General features: G+C 35.5%; 3 protein-coding genes and 1 non-coding gene across 5 annotated transcripts; 2 read left to right on the top strand and 2 right to left on the bottom strand.

Annotated features, from left to right (window-relative positions):
* Positions 1-565: 565 nt before the first annotated feature.
* LOC121787623 (serine/threonine-protein kinase CTR1-like) lies at positions 566-8,060 on the bottom strand. Of its 2 annotated transcripts, none has more exons than XM_042186411.1 (17): positions 7,285-8,060; positions 5,446-5,747; positions 5,229-5,373; positions 4,902-5,005; positions 4,231-4,439; positions 3,542-3,658; positions 3,240-3,449; positions 3,072-3,112; positions 2,817-2,885; positions 2,639-2,739; positions 2,457-2,541; positions 2,255-2,353; positions 1,860-1,928; positions 1,631-1,762; positions 1,372-1,466; positions 950-1,125; positions 566-783 (listed from the first exon to the last, which is right to left on the bottom strand). In XM_042186411.1, exons 1-16 carry the CDS (start codon positions 7,888-7,890, stop codon positions 1,020-1,022), a joined length of 2,490 nt encoding a protein of 829 aa, XP_042042345.1. In that variant the 5' UTR covers positions 7,891-8,060; the 3' UTR covers positions 566-783; positions 950-1,019. The 2 variants fall into 2 exon arrangements, with proteins under 2 accessions (XP_042042345.1, XP_042042346.1); XM_042186412.1 differs by having other exon boundaries at positions 3,563-3,658.
* Positions 8,061-10,838: 2,778 nt separating this feature from the next.
* Positions 10,839-10,921, top strand: TRNAL-UAA. Its single transcript has one exon. It is a non-coding gene; the product is annotated as a tRNA-Leu (tRNA).
* An 831-nt stretch (positions 10,922-11,752) lies between these two features.
* On the bottom strand, positions 11,753-14,754 carry LOC121787861 (enolase-like). The gene is made up of 17 exons (XM_042186710.1): positions 14,645-14,754; positions 14,425-14,488; positions 14,192-14,256; positions 14,065-14,112; positions 13,889-13,975; positions 13,740-13,820; positions 13,543-13,644; positions 13,389-13,469; positions 13,237-13,311; positions 13,095-13,157; positions 12,947-13,024; positions 12,674-12,868; positions 12,542-12,592; positions 12,373-12,461; positions 12,241-12,292; positions 12,114-12,170; positions 11,753-12,036 (listed from the first exon to the last, which is right to left on the bottom strand). Exons 1-17 carry the CDS (start codon positions 14,708-14,710, stop codon positions 11,956-11,958), a joined length of 1,335 nt encoding a protein of 444 aa, XP_042042644.1. The 5' UTR covers positions 14,711-14,754; the 3' UTR covers positions 11,753-11,955.
* Positions 14,755-16,292: 1,538 nt separating this feature from the next.
* On the top strand, positions 16,293-18,692 carry LOC121787862. Its single transcript, XM_042186711.1, has 3 exons — positions 16,293-16,966; positions 17,718-17,862; positions 18,147-18,692. Exons 1-3 carry the CDS (start codon positions 16,502-16,504, stop codon positions 18,533-18,535), a joined length of 999 nt encoding a protein of 332 aa, XP_042042645.1. The 5' UTR covers positions 16,293-16,501; the 3' UTR covers positions 18,536-18,692.
* Positions 18,693-19,627: the final 935 nt, after the last annotated feature.

Genomic DNA, 19,627 nt, shown 5'->3' with positions numbered 1-19,627 from the left:
GATGCTGCTACAATAAGATCAGCCTTTTAAGTGCTTTGACATACTTATGCACTTTGTCATACCGATGAGAGAAGAGAGGGACGTATTTCCTCTATTTACTCAAATAATTCATCCATGTCTCTTTCTTTCTCACATTTTCCCTCATTCCTTCTCCTCCACTCTCTCTCTAATTCAGAATATCTTCTGAAATTTCTACATGTCGACCACTTCTACAAATAGATGTCACTGGTTACGCTTTAAATATGCTAATTGCTTGTGTCATGAACAGGCAACCCTTAAAATCGTCGCAGATTCAAGGAGGCATTCGCACGGAATGTTATATTTTGTTTGCGAGAAGAAATGAAAGAATGGTGGGTGCTCATTTTTCCGGTGGTACTAGGAAGTGACGTCTCTGACGCAAAGATGCAGCGGTGAAGGAATTGTCAAAATTGCCCTTTGAATGCCTTAAGGGCATGTTCGTTAGAAAAAGTTCAAAATACTTCAAATGATATTAACTTACAGTTGGCGGATTTAAAATGATATTGTCAAAGTTCACGGACCTAAAATGATACTTTGGCAAAGTTCGTGGACCTAAAAATATGTTCCCTCGATAAATTAACAATGATATGAACACAATTTCGTTTCTGGATTTAATTGATGTACATAGACGAATTCATTTAAATGACTAGTAAAAGGAATTGCAATTTCTGAGAGTACCTTCAGAATGATAACACCTCCTTCAACTTTCGCAAAAAATGTCAGTTCCTCCATAATTTCAACTAACTTTTATGTACACAAGAACACCTGAGACAATCACAACGAGACTCGACGTTAGATTGGAGAAATTTCGCACAGCTTTCGTCCATTTGCATTTTATAACACCTTGAAACAAATCCAGCAGGAGGTTGAACTAGATTAATAGTGCCGAGAAAAGACATCAATAAGTTCGAGTGTGTTCAAGATAGACAACCTTGAAATCCGAGCACCAGCCTTAGTGCTAGAAGTTGATCAGAAGAATCCATGACTGATGTCCAAGATCTTCAAGTCAGTTCACCACGGCTTGCTGGTTTGGATCTCGAAGGAGACTTAATTAGTGGTGCCAAAGATTCCATGATACTGGAAAAGGAGGGCCGTTTCCAAGGCTCACTGCAATTTTATCGTTAAGGTCAGAATCAACTATTCATCCTTACAGTTAAGAAACTAAACAATTACGTGGATGGGTGCGTGAGGGTGGATTTGCGTATGTGTTCCTATAAGACGCATATTAGGAAAGAAAAATTAATATTTCCATAAAGTTTCTTAGGCTTCAATTTGGATACGAAACAAAGTAACTACTACAGTTTAGCTACTAAAATAAACTCGTATATTCCAAACATCAGATAGTATACTCACTTAGCCCAGCAAGATACAATTATGGCTGCAACTTGAGGATTCATATCCTCGGGAATTTCAAGCCTCTTTCCCTTAAAACCAACTGCTGCTACAACCTGGATGACAGAAGGTAAAGTAAAATCTCCCATTTTATTTGGGCTTAGACAAAATTATAAGAACGATGACAACAACGAAAGAATTTGTTAGTATTTGGATCTAACAGCTGACACAAAGATGGAATTGCCACAGTTATCTATGACTTTAAAGCAAGTTCACCAACCTGTGCAGGATTCAAGTTACCCCATGGTTGTTGCAAGGTTGCAAGCTCCCATAAAATCACACCAAAACTGTACACGTCTGATTTTTCATTTGATGGTTCATCACGGAGGACTTCAGGTGCCATCCACTCAGGCTATCAGTAAATAAAATAACTTTCTCATTAATTGATGAAAGCTCTCCAAAACAAGAAAAGGCCCAAGGCATCAGATCATTGCAAAAAAGCAACTTACAGTCCCAGCAGCAGACTTGGAAGAAAGAAATGTGTTTGCTTTAAAACGGGAAAGACCAAAATCACAAACCTGATACAGACATTTTACAGGTGAGATTCCATGCAAAAGAAGGAACTAATTGAAAAGGATAGACAAGATCAGTTGACAGAGCATAATCCTGTATAGACACTTCGAGTAAGAAGGTACACCAATTACACATATCACATGAATATTACCCATAAAAGTTCAAAAGCCTCACATAAGAATCAGTTATCATAAAAAACAATAATGAAAATTTGAAATCACAACATTAGATGATTAGATTTAGTATTGAAATAGATCCATAGCATGTCCATCAACCTCCTCAGTCACAACATGAAGAAGTATCCATCCTTGAGATTGCCCATTTTTCATACCTTAACGGTAAACTTTATGTCGACTAAAAGATTGGGAGATTTCAAGTCTCTATGAACAATTGGAGGGTTGTGTTTGTGAAGATAATTCATCCCCTTCGCCTGTATGAGAAAATTATCACCCGTCAAATCTCCCAAAAATATTAAACTGAAAAGGTGGGGGACGGGCTTGCTACAATGCTAACAAAGCAAATTGAACACACACCACATCATAAGCCATACTCAACCGGCGTCTCTCATCCAACATCTCTCTAGCACCATGTTTATGCAAAAGTCTATACAGGCTACCTCTGGGGGAAAGATAAACACATAAACAGTTAGAACACTACAAAACGCGCTATGATAACTAAAGCATTTACATCTGGAGTTCAAATGAAAAACTAATACCTGGATAAATATTCTGTTACTATGGACAAGTTTGGTGGCTCTGTCACAGCTCCCATAAGGAGCACTATATTAGGATGACGCAATCTTTTCATGATTGCCACCTGCCGCAGTGAAAAGATCAAGATAACAGATGAACAAGGCACGTTGCAATAAAGATCAGCGGAATCAGCATGCATACCTCTCGTAAAAATTCCTTGAACCTCTCTGCATGAAAATCTTGTTCCATAAGAATTTTCACGGCTACATCCTGGAAGATACGATCTCTTGTAAGATAAAAATTTTTAATATAAATACCGAGTATTATATAGGGAGAATAAGATTCTCATTTCATAGAGATTATATATCACAGAAACATGGGATAGAATCAAACTTCCAATTTAACAAAATTTACATGTCAGGTCTCTTCTAACAATCGGAAGGATAAATATCATACCGAATCATTCCATTCAGCACGATGAACTGTACCAAAAGAACCTACAGATAAAAAATCATAAGGCAAACAATTAAATAAACGCTAGAGTACCACCTTCCCAAGTTCCAAAATAAAACGAATTAAGACCCACACACTACACAAATTTTTGCAACCACCAGACATGAGTACCTGCCCCAATCCTCTCCTTTATAACTAGATCATCCCAGTGAATCTTCAGCTCTTCGATATCAAAGGCTAGTTCAGCACTTGATTTGGTTTGAAATAACATATTTCCACCAATAGACCTCCCATCCTTATTTCCATTTCCTCTGGGACCTGGCAAACCTTTATGCCGGACTGGAGGAGGGGGCTTTAAAGGTGTTGAACCTATTACTTTACCTGTAGAGTTTAAAGCATGCTAAGCATTAGATGGTTGGAAAAACAATGGTTGTACTTCCATGCATCCAAAAGTTTGTGGTAAGGGGGCATACGAGAAACATCCTCCTCCTTACTTAAGCTTGGAGGAGTGCCAGTCCTGTCATCATTAATCTTCTCTGATTGTCTAGGGAATAAGGGATCACCAGCACCAGCATCAGTAACAGGTCCAGCTATCAACAGCCACCAAAAAAATGAAAACGAGAAAGAGGAACAGAAAAAAGAATTCAAAAGTAGGAACACTTCAATGCTCAAGAGCTAAAGACACTAAACCCACAGAACTGACCATAGAATCAAATTACAGGGATTAAGCAATAAGAGCCATAGTACATGTCCACCAGGATATCAACACAAAACAGATAACGAATAAATGCTGCGTTGCACGGAGCAAGATTATAGAAAGATTTTGCAATGTTTACCACCTGATCCACTTGCAGAATGTCATTTCTGAATCTTGATAAATTAGACTGATGGTTTTCATACTTTGTGAGCAAATGATTTTACTGTTGAGATTCTGCCTAATGTATTCATATATAACTGATGTCGGGATTACTCTTTAAAACTTAAGGTAGTATATAGAATGGAACAAACCAGAAGGTAAAATCTCATTGCATGTGATGCTCAAGCAGTGTTAATGAACTCGAGAAAGTTGAAAAAGCAGTTATAATGATAGCCAAAAAAGGCTGGTGAGACTTTCCAAAAGAAAAGCAAATGCACATCAAAGGTCAATTTCATAGAAAATCACCTGCTAATGACTCATCAAATATCTGGTTCAGCGATTGGAATTCCAAGAAGTACTGTTTTGCCAGTAACCTGAAGTCAATTGTAGGCTCCACCTTCTTGGATCGCGGAAAACGCAATGGAGAAGAAATTGAGATGGTAGACGGACCATTTGACATTGAATCGGGATCACTTAAGCATCCTGGTTTCTCAATAAGATCAATAAGATACTCCCTGGTTTCAAACACGATTAAGACAGTTAGCAACCATACACTGCGAATGAATTTTACTAACAGCACTGACAGCACACATGATATATATATATATATATATATATATATATATATATATATATATATATATATATATATATATATATATATATATTATCTCTTTAGGATGTTCAGACAGTGGAGGCTCCATTTGTCAAATTTCAGTTCTTCAACTGACACAATGGGAATAATTAATAAAGTAAGAGCATACTAAGCAGTGACATCACTATCAACAAATTACCATTAATAAATTAACAGATGTGCTGTGAAGCCAAGAGTCCACTCGTATTCAGCAACAATACAATGCTAATTCTAAAGATCTTAGTATAAGCCTCTCAAATTTGAAGCACCCAACTTTTGGATATGAACTAGGGAAGCAGCAGCTTGACTAAAATGAATGCAACACATAAGGAATAAGAAATACCTGTCCAGCTCAAAACGAACCAGACATGAGGAACCATCTTCTCGATTACAAAATTTACATCCTTTCGCAATCCGACATGGTAATCCGATAATGTCAGCTAAAACCTGCCAAAATTATAATAATAGATGAGTTTCCATGGAAAACAATCTTATATAGAGATATTTAAGGTCGGCTTTTCTCTTCTCTGGGTTCAGTTTTAAAAGCAAAGACCTGCTCATTCTCTTAGGACATAGCCAAGATAACTACTATTGGTATATGGGGTATATAGGTCAAAAAAAAATATGAGAGAAAACAAGAACAAGAAAATGCAAACTGTAGAGAGCATACTTTGAATAGTAACGATCTGTGCTTGCATAGGCCCACAGACACACTGCCAATCGGTAGCACAACTGACCCCAAGCAATCTTTCAAGTTATCACTATGCTGTTTCCATATCTTAATTAAGTCCTCTTCCCCATTAGAAGCTGCATGCCTTAGAAAAAAGAAAACATAATTACAACACATGATTTGCTGGAATGCTTCAGAAGGAACTTCAAGTGCTCACCCCATACGAGTGCAGACTATCTTTGCAAGCTGGTCAACAACTTCGTTGGCTGTAAGGCTACTAGATGACTTTGTATGAATCTGGTTTTGTAACTCTCTCAAGCTAGGATCAACACGTCTATCAACTACAATCACTTCAACAGAAGACATAGTGGCAGGATCAACAGCCTTCATTGATTCAAGAGATGGAATTCGGCCACTTTCCTGAAGATCAGAGCATACAGCCCAGACATATGGATCTATCCCATGGATGGAGTAAAACCCGTCAGGTATTTTGTCGTAGTATGATAAACAGCCATTTACCTGAAGAAAACAACTATATGAATTTGGACATCCCAATAAAGTAGAAAAGTAATGCAGAATTTGTTAGCCATATCATTTATTACATTAAAAGTAAAGCCACAAAATATGCGCCATGTGAATATATTCAAGATCAGTGCATATCTCGATTTCTTTATGCAGTCTTTAACCTAGATCGCCATTCAACAAATACGTAGTCTTAATTCTCAAATCAGGTGATTAATCCCGACTATTCATGACAACTAAATCACAGAGAATTCCTAACAAAGAAAGACAAGATGGTCCTTACTAAAGGTTATACACCTGGAATCCTGAGCAACTTTACCGAATACAGAAATCACTTCTTTTATTGCATGTATCAAGCAAATTGGTTACCAGCTAAAATACGATAGAATACGCCAATACGGCACTGTCAGGCTCTATTTTGGTTTTATTATGTTGCCTTTTGGGTAAACATGCTGCATTTGTTTTTATTATTGACGGAAACACTCAGTAATATAGATATCAGATGTCCTTATAATATGACCTTATTCACTAGTGCGAATCGACATCCCATTTTGTTAATTGTCATATACGGTGCTAATGACATAATGTACTCCTACATGCATGAAATTTGGCTGGATATGATGGTGAATAAAACAAACTCTTATTTTGAGTTTTCAAAAGATACAGATTGAAGATAGAAAAGAGTCAAAAGACACTAAAGACAAGTCACCCAATTTACTCCGGATATTGTATTGCAGTTGATCTTTGTGAACCTAATGATTATAAGTTTCTGACACAAACTTAACATTTCCAGAAGGTTTTACACCAACAATCTAGCTGTATCTTTTTCACAAAATATTCTTGAACGGATTCCTTGATAAAGATGCACACGACTATTTGACAGATGTTTGATGGCGAAAGCAAATGTTCAAAAAAAATTTATTGTGCTACAAACCGACAAAGTTTGCACTGAATACCGATCCACAAAATTTTCTCACATTAGGTATGAGAGATGCATTGTATGTCAAAGCTTCAAACATTAGGCTATTTCTGCACACCTCAGTCACTCAAGTCAGTTATAAGTGTATCCATTTCATGTATAAACAAACTTAAAATGATTGTGGCAGTTGAATTATGGCATTCTGGGGGCACTCTTGTTTTGGACATTCAATCTGTACACTTATCTTGCATAGAAACACACGTAACTTTGACAGTCCAGAATCTAAAATTGCAGGTAAATGTACAAATGCGATACTAAACCCCCGTCACTGCTCGACTTGACACTCATATCCCTCATGCCGAAGTGTAGTAAGCTACTGTATATTATTTTCAAACTATCATAACTAATTCTTGGTTAATTCCACCAATTGTCACTTCCCTACTTATCTTTCATTATCTAATTGGTCTTTCAGTAGCCATAGAACTACTATCATGCAATCACTTGATTATCACATTTATATTCATCAAACATAACTGGACTCAAACACATTCAAAATAAAACGATTGGTGGAACATGATCTTCAAACCCTAGGACAATAAGTGTCGTTCACATTACCCAGAATCGGTGAGAAATAGCATCCGCGGAAGAAGAAGGGCGGTAAGCAGATTCATCCGGCGCCGGATCCAACAAATTAGGGTCATCAGCACAGGTAGCTTCAGAGGAGAGACGAAGAGCCAACGCCAGTTGCAATTGGTAGCTCTCCTCCGTCTGCTGCGCCCAGCTCTTCCGAGACGAGCTCCTTCCCGACGCCTCCGCCGCCTTCACCCTCAAATCACTGCCGCCGTCGCTGAAATGACTAAAAACCCCCTCCGGATTCGACAGCGAGGGCGGGTAATAGTCCCCCGAGATCGAGCTCTCGCCGAAGCTGCTCCCACTGGACTGCCTCTGCAGGCCGAAGGAGCCACCGGCGAACGACGTCGCTCCGATCCGGCTCTGCTGCGAAATCATCCGCTGATCGATCGCGTCCCAGTCGTATGCGGCGGCCGATCCACCTATTCGGTCGGATTTGAGCTTGGTAGTGTCCGCGGAGTGCGATTCGTAGTAGTAGGGCTGCGGAGGCGGGTTGGCGGCGGAGAATTTGGGGGGCGCGGGGAGGTAGGGCGGGTCGTCGGGAATTTGGCTCAGCAAGGTGTAATTGGAGCGGCGGCCGGGCATCTCCATTGGAATTGAGGCAGTAAATGCATGAGATCGGAATTCATTGAATTTGAAGCAGCGCCATGGTTGAGAGGTTTTCAATTTCTACGCTTTTTGGTGAAGATTTCGACTGTTTGTTTGTTTCTCTCTCCTACTTTCCGCCTCGCGATTGTCGGAAAGTGGGATGATTCAGTTAAATGGCGTAATCCTATTATTCTATTTTCAGGGCCACTTTTTCAACCTTCAGCTGCTTACTTTAAATGAGATGTCCCAATATTATTATTTTTTAAAAATATAATTATTGTGAAAATCATGAATTTTATTTTTTTACAGAATTTATAAATATTTAATCTAAAATTATTAAATTTTGTTTGTTTTGTTGATGTTACTAATAAGAGGATAGCTAATGATACCTAAAACAATATCGTATTGATTTTATACAAAATATTGATTTGATTTGACTGAAAAATGATAATGTTGTATTTTAGTTAAAAACGGTGCAGAACTGCGTTGGGGGAGAAGGCATTGGCTCAGTTTATATATGATTTGATTTGATTTTATCTGATTTGATCAAACACGTTAGCAATGGAGATGGTAAAAGAAGTTGGTCTTCATGATTCTTAAGTTATTATAATTTGTTGTTATTCCCTTTTATCCTCTTTTTTAAAGAAAGAGATAAAGTTGACAAAATCGAGGAATTGAAAAGGATTTTGCCCATTCATATATATGTACATATTTGTACAAATTAATAAAATGAGAAAATTAATAATTAAATAAAGCTAGGAATAGAAAAAGATGGTGCTGCTATTGAAAAGATTTTCACCTGTGGAAAAAGTCCACATGCGGAGAACGTAACTTGTCACGTTATTCCGTTGAATAATTTAATTTACTAAACATAGAAAAAAATCCTTATTAAAACATTTGCCAAACTAAACCAAACATATGCATAGACCATAACCCATCCTTTTTACGCCAATTTTCTCATGATGAGATATTCGGATTCTATATTTGTAATAGTATGCTTTTGATTTGGATCATGTGTATTTTAAATTGATGACATAATTGAGTTATTTGTTATGTGTATTATAAAAATTATAGTAGAACATAATTTATGGACATCCTCGTCGTCATTGTATAATTTCATGGATGTCACATTAGATACAGTGTCTTCAAATCAGATCCCTGGAAAGTTTCACAAAATTAATAAATTCATGATTTTTACAAATAAAATTTAACAATTGCGGGATGAAACAGAATTTGACTTAAATTAATATATTTTCTTACAATTTACCTCTTATAAAACATCAGATTTTGTAGTACCAAATATGTACCAAACCATTTAGTTCTTCCTCCACTTGATTCCGGTTAGATACTATGAATTTCTTGACTAGGTCAAAAGTGTGTGTTTATTGATTCTAATACTAGTAAGTACTATGAAACAAATGAGTTGCTTTTTAGGTAAAAATCTACTATATTGAATACTATGAATTTGTTAAAAAGGTAGTGATATTAATTTCATTATCATTTAAACATCGCAATATGAAGTAATGGTGTGCAAATTTCCCAAAAAAGCAAAATATAATGAGGATGATCCAAGAGTAGTAATGAAAGTGTACACTTATCAAATGCAGTCATTCTCTGAGATATGTGCACACAAAATTAACAACTTATTACAAATATGAATTCAAAATATTTTATCGTCATAAAAAAATTGAGAAAAATATTAAAATCCATAATTTTATGGCTGATTTTTAAGGTTACGGGACGGACCAGAATTTGACCAAAATCTATGATTTTTCCAACAATTTATCTTTTAAATAAATACTACATATATATTTCAATATTTATCTACACACAGAAAAAATGCACCATCTATCTTATTATCGAATATACAACTGGTTCTAATTATTGTCATAAAGAATAGGTAAGTTGTTCCATTTTCAATATTGTTTGTTTTAGCAACTTGGATTTAATTTTAAAAGAAGTGACCCACCTAATTTTATTGCTAAAACTTTCCAGTGCATATTACGCTACATATATAGTCCAAAGTAATACGACAAGTGGAATCAATATTCTTCTGTATAAAAGTATTTATCTTAAGCAAGTGGGAAAAATTTGGGATTATTAAAATGTCTATGAAATTGGGTTAGGTATCTTAAAAAGATTATATGTCTAAATGGTCAAGATCCTTTTACCTTTATCATATATACTTCTACCATACTTTTTGTGTAATTAAAGTACCATGCATCACACGACATAATATGATAAGTATTGTTATCATCAAAATGGCCAATCACTAAAAACATATGTGAAATTACTATTTATTTATGAAAGAGAATATTTTTTAATGCAGCATAACTTCATACTACTACTATATAGAAGGGTTCAAAATGAGAATAGTTAAACATAGTGAGACTATAAAATCATTTTATATTATTCTCTATGAACATAACTTCATACTACTACTATATAGAAGGGTTCAAAATGAGAATATTTAAACATAGTGAGACTATAAAATCATTTTATATTATCCTCTCATAGAGATAGTGAATGCATTTTTTTGTCGAATTGTAACACGAGATTCTGATCCAATAAAGAGTGAAAGTTTCCTTTTTGTCAAGTGCAATTGTTTGGAGTGTGATACGTCCAATGTAACATTATGACGTTCTCACAAAAAATGTGGCTTTTCGATCGGCCACCCCTACATTAGGTGTGCATTATTGCACAAACTACTTTTCCATGAGAACGTGAGAATACTATAAAAAAAATTACAATAAAATTAAAAGTATTTTATTGTCAAACTCAGGATTCATAACAGAACAAAAAAATTCATAATAATCTGTTATATATATATGGATAATTAATGGATCAAAATGTTGTTAATTAATAAGAGGTCACTATTTTGGGTATAGCACCATATCAACTTTTCCTACACCAAGAATTAAATATAATTAACTCAATCAAATTAACAATTAGCTGGTTTGCCCGAGTGGTTAAGGGGGAAGACTTAAGATCTTCTGCACATAAGTGCGCGTGGGTTCGAACCCCACAGCCAGCACATTTTTTATTTTAATCGTATTTTACATTATATTTCATATAATAATGAATTATATTAATATAACTTTTGCTGATTAAGTAATTTATTTATTTTTTGTAAATAAATTTTTTCCATTAATAACTAATACATTGTTTTTTTAAATAGTAGTATTTCGTTTAATATGAATATGAAGTACTTTTAAAGGTAGAACTTTCTATATTGACTTCTTTTTTATTTTAAGAATATTTGATAGTGCTAATAACTCTATACTACAAATGTACGTGAGTTTCTATGCCTTTTTGCCCATAAGAATATTTGGTACTACCATTTAAGTTTTTGGAAGTAAGTAAATTTTTATTATATAAATCTATACTACAAGAGTATGTGAATTTCGATGTTAATTTTAATTTGATGTAATAATCAAATATATTGCTAAATTTTTTGATAATTTAGTACAACTTACTATGTTAATTTATCTTTTTCTAAATTCATATTTTCTATGAATAACTCACCATTACATTTTTATATATTTTGTAAATAAATATTTTAATCGAATAATCTCATACGGAGTATTACTCGTATCATAATTCCGTAAACATACATACTATCACCTCGAAACATTAAATAGTAAATTCACCTTTTTGCAAGTAAATATTTTTTATTCTACTAATAACTCTATATTAACTGTATGTGAGTATTTAAATTCAGTCTTAAAAACTTTATCAGTACACTTTTTTCCAAAAATTTTACTATAGAACATGTGATTTCCAGTATCCACAAATTGCTCTAGTTTTTATACAATCTGCTTAAGATATGGTTTCTGCACTTCCAAAATCCAAATACACATTGTAATAAACTGCTACAACTAATCTTTATTATTGTTCTTGATCACAAACTCAGCATTCTTCAAATCTCAAAAAAAATAAAAAACAAAAACACCAGCCTTTATTAAGTAGTATGAATGATTATTCGTCTATGATTCAAGCCTACTTGCCATTACTGAAGTCGACCCCATTGCTGAAAAAGCAAAGCCTCCTATGCATCCCGGGGCACGTCTAATAGGGCTCAACGGGCGTTCGGAAGTTGGCACCTGCATAAACTGCTGCTGAACCAAGTTCCTCCTCAATCCTCAACAGCTGCCCACAAACACACAACATCATTAGATTAAGTAGTAAGTTTTCGATCTGCACAAGCAAGCGCTCTGGATCGTTACCTGGTTGTACTTAGCCAGACGCTCGGATCTGCAAGGAGCCCCGGTCTTAATTTGCCCCTAACAAATTCCACCAGTCCATAAATATCTCAAAAAGGAAAGTAGTCCCGGTCTTAAAAAGGATGCTAACCGTAGACAAACCGACAGCTAGATCAGCGATGAACGTGTCCTCTGTCTCTCCACTGCATCATCATCCACACACTAAAATGTCATAATCCAATCCAAGTCTATTGTTATGAACGACGAAAGGGGATAGTAATACCTCCGGTGACTGGTCATTACGCCCCAACCAGCGCGCTTGGACATCCTAACCGCTTCAATACTCTCGGTCACAGATCCTATTTGGTTAACCTGCCACCAAAAATGAACCAAATGTATAACTCTATTTTCATTGTTTTCTCCTTGAGATAAGATAAGCACAGCAACTATACCTTGAGAAGAAGAGCATTGCATGTCTTCTCCTTGATTGCTTTCTCTACTCTCTGCACAAACCAAAAAAACCCATGTAAGGAAGGAAAGAACCAACAGATCCATCATCAAAGTAGGTAGGAATCATCAATGACCTTAGGATTGGTGACAAGAAGATCGTCTCCCACGATCTGAACTTTGGCTCCGATTTCTGTGGTGAGCTTTGCATAGGTCTCCCAGTCATCTTGGTCGAAGGGATCTTCGATTGACACAATAGGATACTCGGAAACAAATGACTTATACAGATCCTTGAGCTTGTCACCCGGGATCTTCTGTGAACCGTTGTTGTTCTGCGAAAATTTGGAAAAAAAAAACATAAGTGAGCTGTAAATGGAGTTGCCTAGACATAAGATTATGAACTTGCTTACCTCTTCCTTGAAGTTCAAGTCATAAGTCTTGTCTTTTCCGTAAAATTCAGATGCAGCGACATCCATTCCGATAACAACCTATAGAGGAGAATAAACGAATCAGTCTCGTTGTAGAGATGATTCGAGAAGTGAAGGAGATGGAACTCACTTTTCCTTCATAGCCTGCTTTAGCAATAGCTGTTTTAAGCAGCTCGAGGCCTTCCTTGTTCTCCTGAAGTAGCAACGACAAGAGCCATCAACGCACTATTACATGACAGAGACGAAGTTTTAGGCCAATTGAGAGACGTTACCTGAATGTTAGGAGCAAAGCCACCCTCATCCCCGACGTTGGTGGCATCCTGGCCATACTTCTTCTTGATAACAGCCTGAAATCGGAAACATTCACAACGTAATGCTCAATCGCTTCTACATCAAGAAACTCACTTGACAAGATATAACATGCCTTCAAATGGTGATATACTTCCACACCCATCTTCATGGCCTCTGTGAAAGAAGAAGCTCCAACTGGAAGAATCATGAACTCCTGCAACGAAAATTCGTGTTAGTCAATCAATACATGCATAATATACCAACGAACATAATGCAAGAAGACGCGCCTGCATAGCGAGTTTGTTTCCAGCATGTGATCCGCCATTGATGACGTTGAAAGCTGGGACTGGCAGAACCAGATTCTTGTTGCCAGCCAAGTTAGCAATATGCTGAAAAGAGGAAGAGAAATATATCCAACAAATGTAAAAACAGTCATCTTTTATTCTTAGTAAGTATATAACAAAATAGAGAGGCCAGCTAAGACCTTGTAGAGAGGGATGTTGAGGACTGCAGCTCCAGCTTTGCACACGGCAAGAGACACAGCAAGAATCGCGTTCGCACCAAGCTTTTGCACGAAAAAAGCTTATTAACAAATAGTAACCACACAAGTAGTAAAGTTGCATATGGGAGTACCTTTTGCTTGCACCAACCCCATTCATTCTGAGTTCCATCAAGTTCTTGAACCATGAAATTATCAATACAAGTCTGCTCGGTCGGGTTCTGCAAAATTCAACAAAACTTCCAAAATGACACAAGTACAAGGAAACAACATCAAACAACACATCCATAGTTTGAGATCTAAAACAGACCTTTCCGACAAGGGCAGGTGCAATGGTTGAGTTCACATTGTTAACTGCCTAAAAACATAACCAAAACTATGGCATCAGAAACTGCATAAGGGCTCAACCTTAAGGCATCCTACGCAAATACCCTAACCTTGGCAACGCCCTTTCCGAGGTAGTCCGATCCTCCATCTCTCAGTTCAAGAGCCTCGTAAATACCTTTCAAACAACAAAGATACCATCCCATATGTAAATAATACATTGAATTGATAAAAAAAACAAGGATCCAAAAGTGATGATCATTGAATTGTATTGGCAAAATCAAATCCTATGTCATCACTACCCAAAATACACAATCAAATTATGAAAATAAATGAATAATATTACCAGTGGATGCACCACTAGGAACAGCAGCCCTTGCCATGATTCCATTAGAGAGATACACATCAACCTAGAATCACATCAACCATTTAATTTCTTCACAAAATGCAATATACATTGTATAAATACACAAATGTGAAAATCATAAACATAATGATCTAAAAATGGAAAAAAGGTGAAAATCGAAAATGAATCGTTGGACGAGGAAATTGGTGTAGAAACGAACCTCGACAGTGGGATTTCCACGGCTGTCGAAGATCTGGCGGGCCTTGACGGACTTGATGGTTGCCATTAGAGGTATCAGATCAGATCAGATCAGATCGAGAGAGAGAGAGAGAGTTTTCTGTTAAGTTAGTTATTAGAGTGGGAGATGGTTTCGTATTTGTAGACAACTTGGATTATTTACAACCGTTGATCTTAATCCGATTTAACGCTTCTTTTGTTGTGTTTAAAAGGAACTAGATTGAGATTCGAGAATGTTTTTTGGACATGCATGGTCTCTCAGAAAAATAGATAAAATTTTATATATTTAATTCCCCATTTTCTCGAATCTTAACTTTATTTATTTGAATATTAGTCAATAGAATAATGGAAGTTAATAGTTTTTATATACTAGTACTACATTTATTATTGGAGTACCAATTTTCGTGTTTAATTTATGTGCTTTTAGCTATTATTTGTCTTCAAATCTCTTCACTTTTACGGCAAATATATGTATGTATTATAACTTTTAACTCCACCGCGATGCATTTTATAGGAGTAGCTATTTATGTCGTGAAAACCATTCGCAATGTTTTTTTGTTGATATTAAATACAACATTTTTTTTATAGAATAAAAAAATAAGAACAAAAGTGAAAGGAAAATATTAAATTTGGTGAAACATGTCATTTTCAACATCATGAAAATATGCATTTTGTGTATAGATGAGACAATTGAGAAAAATTAAAACTTCGTGATTTAATATTTCAATTTCAAAAGTTATGGAATTAGCCATAATTTGACTAAATTTCATGATTTAAATGGGTACTACTAACCATTTTTTTTTTGTAATATTTCATGTACGAATAATGGTATCCTATATACTTTAAAAGTATATATTTTATAATACGTTTATCATCTTTATAAAAAAGAAACACATTCATCATGTTCGTTCAAGTTGAATGGGAGCGCAAACAATATTCACATCAAAAAAGTTTGTGCTAAGATTTTTTTTCCAATGTTAGCCTATTCGTGACCTAATTCACAACTCAAAAGTCAAAAAGATTTATCATGAACATAGGCTGAAATAGTAACTCACAATTTAGTCAAACTAATTGGGATTATTTATAAAATAAGCACATTTTCAAAACTAGATAGACTTACTTTTTTTACAATAAAAAACGCCTGAGCTCAACTTCTCAAGCCACCCCAAATTGCCATGCAAAGTGTCCATAAACAAACAACATAGCAAACAACATTAACTCAAAATTTCAAATATTTGCAGTTGTTAATTACGGTATAAAGCCATTATTCGCAAGGAATAATATCTTTGTCTCGACTACAACAAAAATTACTCCACTACTTTCTTCATCCCACAATAAAAGTCTTTTTTTTTTGTCGTTTTAGTCCGTCAAACGAAAAGGCTCCATTTTCACTTTTACGTAAAATAATAACTAGGTCTCATGTTTCATTCAATACATAAAAGTAAGATTCATATTCCAACATTTACGTTTCTTATAACTTGCGTGGACTCTTATTGTTGGATGGAAGGAGTAATTTAATGTAACATTTCGAACTTAAAATATTAAATATAAATACTATTTTTTTATTTATAAATTGCCTGGACCTGTTAATCCCCAGATTTATATCATTACTATGGTTTGACTCTCTAATCTCTATATCTCTCTGTCTATCTTTATCTATCTCTATATCTGTCTCACACATCTGTCACCGTCCCCACGCCATTGCTAATGCTTGCTGCGCTCCCTTCACTCTTTTTCTGACCCTTTAAAAGCCGAATCTGCATTAAACTCGAAACAAATTCTGCATATTTCAATTCCTCAATTCGCATAATTCACACCACCAAAAACCCCCAATTCCGCCATGGATCACAAGCATCCAATCCTGCATGAGCTACTGCAGCAGCATCAGGAGCCTTTCCGCCTCAAAACCTACCTCTCCGACAACAATCGCTCCTCCTGCTCTCGCTCTCACCCCCGCAATTCATCTCCGCCGGAGTCCCGCGCATTCCTCCGCATACCGGCGGGGACCGCCGCCGCACTAGCGGAGGCCGCGGAGAGGATACAGAAACATAGGAAATCGAGCGGCGGAGTGAGTTTGTTTGGGTCGATTTTGAGGATACTGAAGCATCGGAGGAGAGGTGAGGGGAATTGTGAATTGAAAGGGAGGGAAATTCGAATTCCGTGCTCGTGCGGTCGATTGCGGAGAGATGATGATGATCGTTCCGCCTCCAGCGCGATGAGTCATTTCGGATTTTCTCCTATCTCCGGCCCCCGCACGCCGGATTTTGACTCTCCGGCGGCTTCTCCGATTCGCCGCGTAAAACAGGTTTGGTTGAATTTGTCAGTTCTTTTTTTTTCTTTTTTTGATTTCTGCTTTTTTGTTTGGTTATTTTGTGAGTAATAATGAATAAATGATTGCATTGAAATTTTACTTTTTTACTATGTTGTGCAATTTTTTTTAAGTGAATATTAGTTGTGCCTTTTGATAGACTAATGCAAAGGAACTTCACCTTTTCTATATAGTTTGTATAATCTTTTAGAATTAGTTCTCTAATTTGGTACGTACAATAAGTCTGAGTTCGTGATTAATTATAATTGAGGTTAACTAATGAATTATTAAAAAGGTTAGTATAATTATTTAAGTAATAGTAGTGTTTAGAATCATTTAAAGGGGTTGTTAATTATGTTGTTGTACTTTGCTTCTACTGTCGGCGTGTGCAATGAGTTGGTGTTCAGGTTGTCGAGTTTAAATGTCGATTATACCCTCAAGCTTTTGTTTTGAATAATCTAGAATCAATAATTTTGGGGTTAATTAATCATACCTTTTTTGTTTTTTTTATTTGCATCAGCATATCTATAGAGATCAGTTCCTTCCACCAAAAATTCTCTCTTTCTTCTAACTTTTGTCTCCTCATATAAATTCCATTCCAAAAGGACAAATCTTGATTAATTATTGTATTTCTTTCTTGGATTGCAATAATTATTGTGTTTATTCTAACCACCATTTTAGAACATTGTCGATTAAACTAAACTTTTTCCCTTTATTTTAATAAGTGCTTATTCGTCGAATTTGACAGGAGGGCGTTGTGGGAGAGGAGGAGGAGCAATGTAGTCCGGTGTGTGTGTTAGACGCTTTGTACGAAGACGAGGAGCATCCCAATCTAGTTGGAGATGATGAAGACGAGTACGATGATCTCGAGCCCGCGTATGCGAATATCGAACGTTAGTACATATTTTACACACAAAACACAATTTTATTATGCAATTATTGTGATCAAGTTTCTCTTTTTAAAGATAAGGTTTTTAATTCATTGCCCAATATTAGGTGGAAGACTTGTCTTTGCATAATAGTATTTGCTTTCTATCACTCTCATTTTCCTGAAATCATTAATTGGAACTCATCATTACCATTTATATTCATTCTAAAATAATTCAATATAAATTATGTTAGTACTAATTTAAACGCATTGTGTTACTAAACTTAAATTGTGAATTCTATTGTGCAGGAGCTAGAAAACAACTTCTAGAGAGACTTGAAAGATTCGAAAAACTTGCCGCACTAGACCAAGTGGACCTCGAGCAGAAGTTACTAGAAGCTTCTGACGAAGAACACGGCATAGAATTCGAGCAGTTATTATTACGCAGAAAACAACGTCCATCATCCAGTCTGAAAGAAAGTCGCATGAAGAGGGCAATAGGCGGAGACAAAAGCAAGGTAGTTATGGGCCATTTGTGGCGAGACGCCTTAGATATGATGATGGAGGTCGAGTTCAAGACGGAGGCGGGGGTGGAGGAGACGGTGGCTGAACTGGAGCTAGCAATCTTTGAGGAATTGATTGAACAATGCTTATGCATGGATCCATCACATAGTTTATATCCTTCTTGTAATTATTAGTATGATCTTTGTCGATCAATGGATAAATTGGGATTTGGTGGTGATATTAAATTCATCTTCCATGATTTTGGTCTTTGAGGAACAGATTTTTGAAATATTGCGCTAATTTGTCTCATAGAGTCATAGTTCAAGCTAAATTCATTATTATTGAGTTATTGTTCTAGGCCTTCTTGGTTTTGGATAATTTTCAATTCTTTTCTTTTTATGACATATAGTACTATATTACTATGAAATGCAACTCACATGACTTTTTTGTTTGCTTATATGGTTACTCTCATTTGCTATAATAAAATTTCTACTACAACATAAATTCTGCTTAACATAAATTTACTTCCAAAAATTTCTAAATCTTAACATAAATCTAACGTTGATAACTAAGCACAATTCAGTGAGTAATATGCTCTTTTTGAAATAATATGTTTGGAAATTTGAATCACCACGAAAAAAAATATTCTAATTTCAAATTTAGTAAGTACTACCCCATATGATATTTTCTGTGAAGATACATCCATGTACATATGAAAACACACACAAAGTACACAATCCAATTTAATGCAACAAAATTGCAACAAATTTAAATCAAATTATCTTGATATTATTGGAAGAGAAAGCAAGTACACGTTGAAAACATAAATCCAAGCTAATACTACAACGTTGCTTAAAATTTTCTACAAATTAACTGATATGATTAAGATGGGTTTCTCTAATTCCAAGAATTTGATTTCATCAATGTATATCCTACTTCGTTGCGGTAAAAAAAATTAAGTGACGAAATTTTTAGTGAAACAAACTAAACTAAACTTAAAACTGGAGAGAATCAATATGCTAGTATCATTCTCCAATGTAGGCAACTAGCATAATAAAACAGTACTACTAATATATATTACTTCCAAAAACTTCAAAAATTAGTCAAAAAATCATAAATATTTGTAGTATATTCGTTCGCAATGAATTTTTTAGTGAAATAATATCTTATATGATACCTAAATATTATATGTGGACGATGATGTCACCACCAGTAAATTAAACGCTATTGTCAATTCACATGACATTTGGATGAAAAACATCAACAATATATTAAATGCAACAATC

Source organism: Salvia splendens, chromosome 22, assembly GCF_004379255.2.
Source record: "Salvia splendens isolate huo1 chromosome 22, SspV2, whole genome shotgun sequence".
Taxonomy (NCBI): Eukaryota; Viridiplantae; Streptophyta; class Magnoliopsida; order Lamiales; family Lamiaceae; genus Salvia; species Salvia splendens.
Note: the sequence above shows the minus strand (reverse complement) of the source record. Positions and strands in the feature narration are given on the sequence as shown.

Bases quoted from the DNA above. Each gene is read 5' to 3' on its own strand.
- LOC121787861 (XM_042186710.1), bottom strand. From the start codon at position 14,710: ATGGCAACCATCAAGTCCGTCAAGGCCCGCCAGATCTTCGACAGCCGT. The intron at 13,158-13,236 runs GTAACGTCTCTC...TTGCTACTTCAG, and splicing joins GCTTTGCTCCTAACATTCAG to GAGAACAAGGAAGGCCTCGA. The intron at 12,593-12,673 runs GTCATTGATGAT...TGGTTTGTGCAG, and splicing joins TTCTTGTCACCAATCCTAAG to AGAGTAGAGAAAGCAATCAA.
- LOC121787862 (XM_042186711.1), top strand. From the start codon at position 16,502: ATGGATCACAAGCATCCAATCCTGCATGAGCTACTGCAGCAGCATCAG. The intron at 16,967-17,717 runs GTTTGGTTGAAT...CGAATTTGACAG, and splicing joins CGATTCGCCGCGTAAAACAG to GAGGGCGTTGTGGGAGAGGA. The intron at 17,863-18,146 runs GTTAGTACATAT...TCTATTGTGCAG, and splicing joins CGCGTATGCGAATATCGAAC to GAGCTAGAAAACAACTTCTA.
- LOC121787623 (XM_042186411.1), bottom strand. From the start codon at position 7,890: ATGGAGATGCCCGGCCGCCGCTCCAATTACACCTTGCTGAGCCAAATT. The intron at 3,659-4,230 runs GTGATTTTCTAT...GGCTGTTGATAG, and splicing joins ATTTGATGAGTCATTAGCAG to CTGGACCTGTTACTGATGCT. The intron at 3,450-3,541 runs GTATGCCCCCTT...TAAACTCTACAG, and splicing joins TAAGGAGGAGGATGTTTCTC to GTAAAGTAATAGGTTCAACA.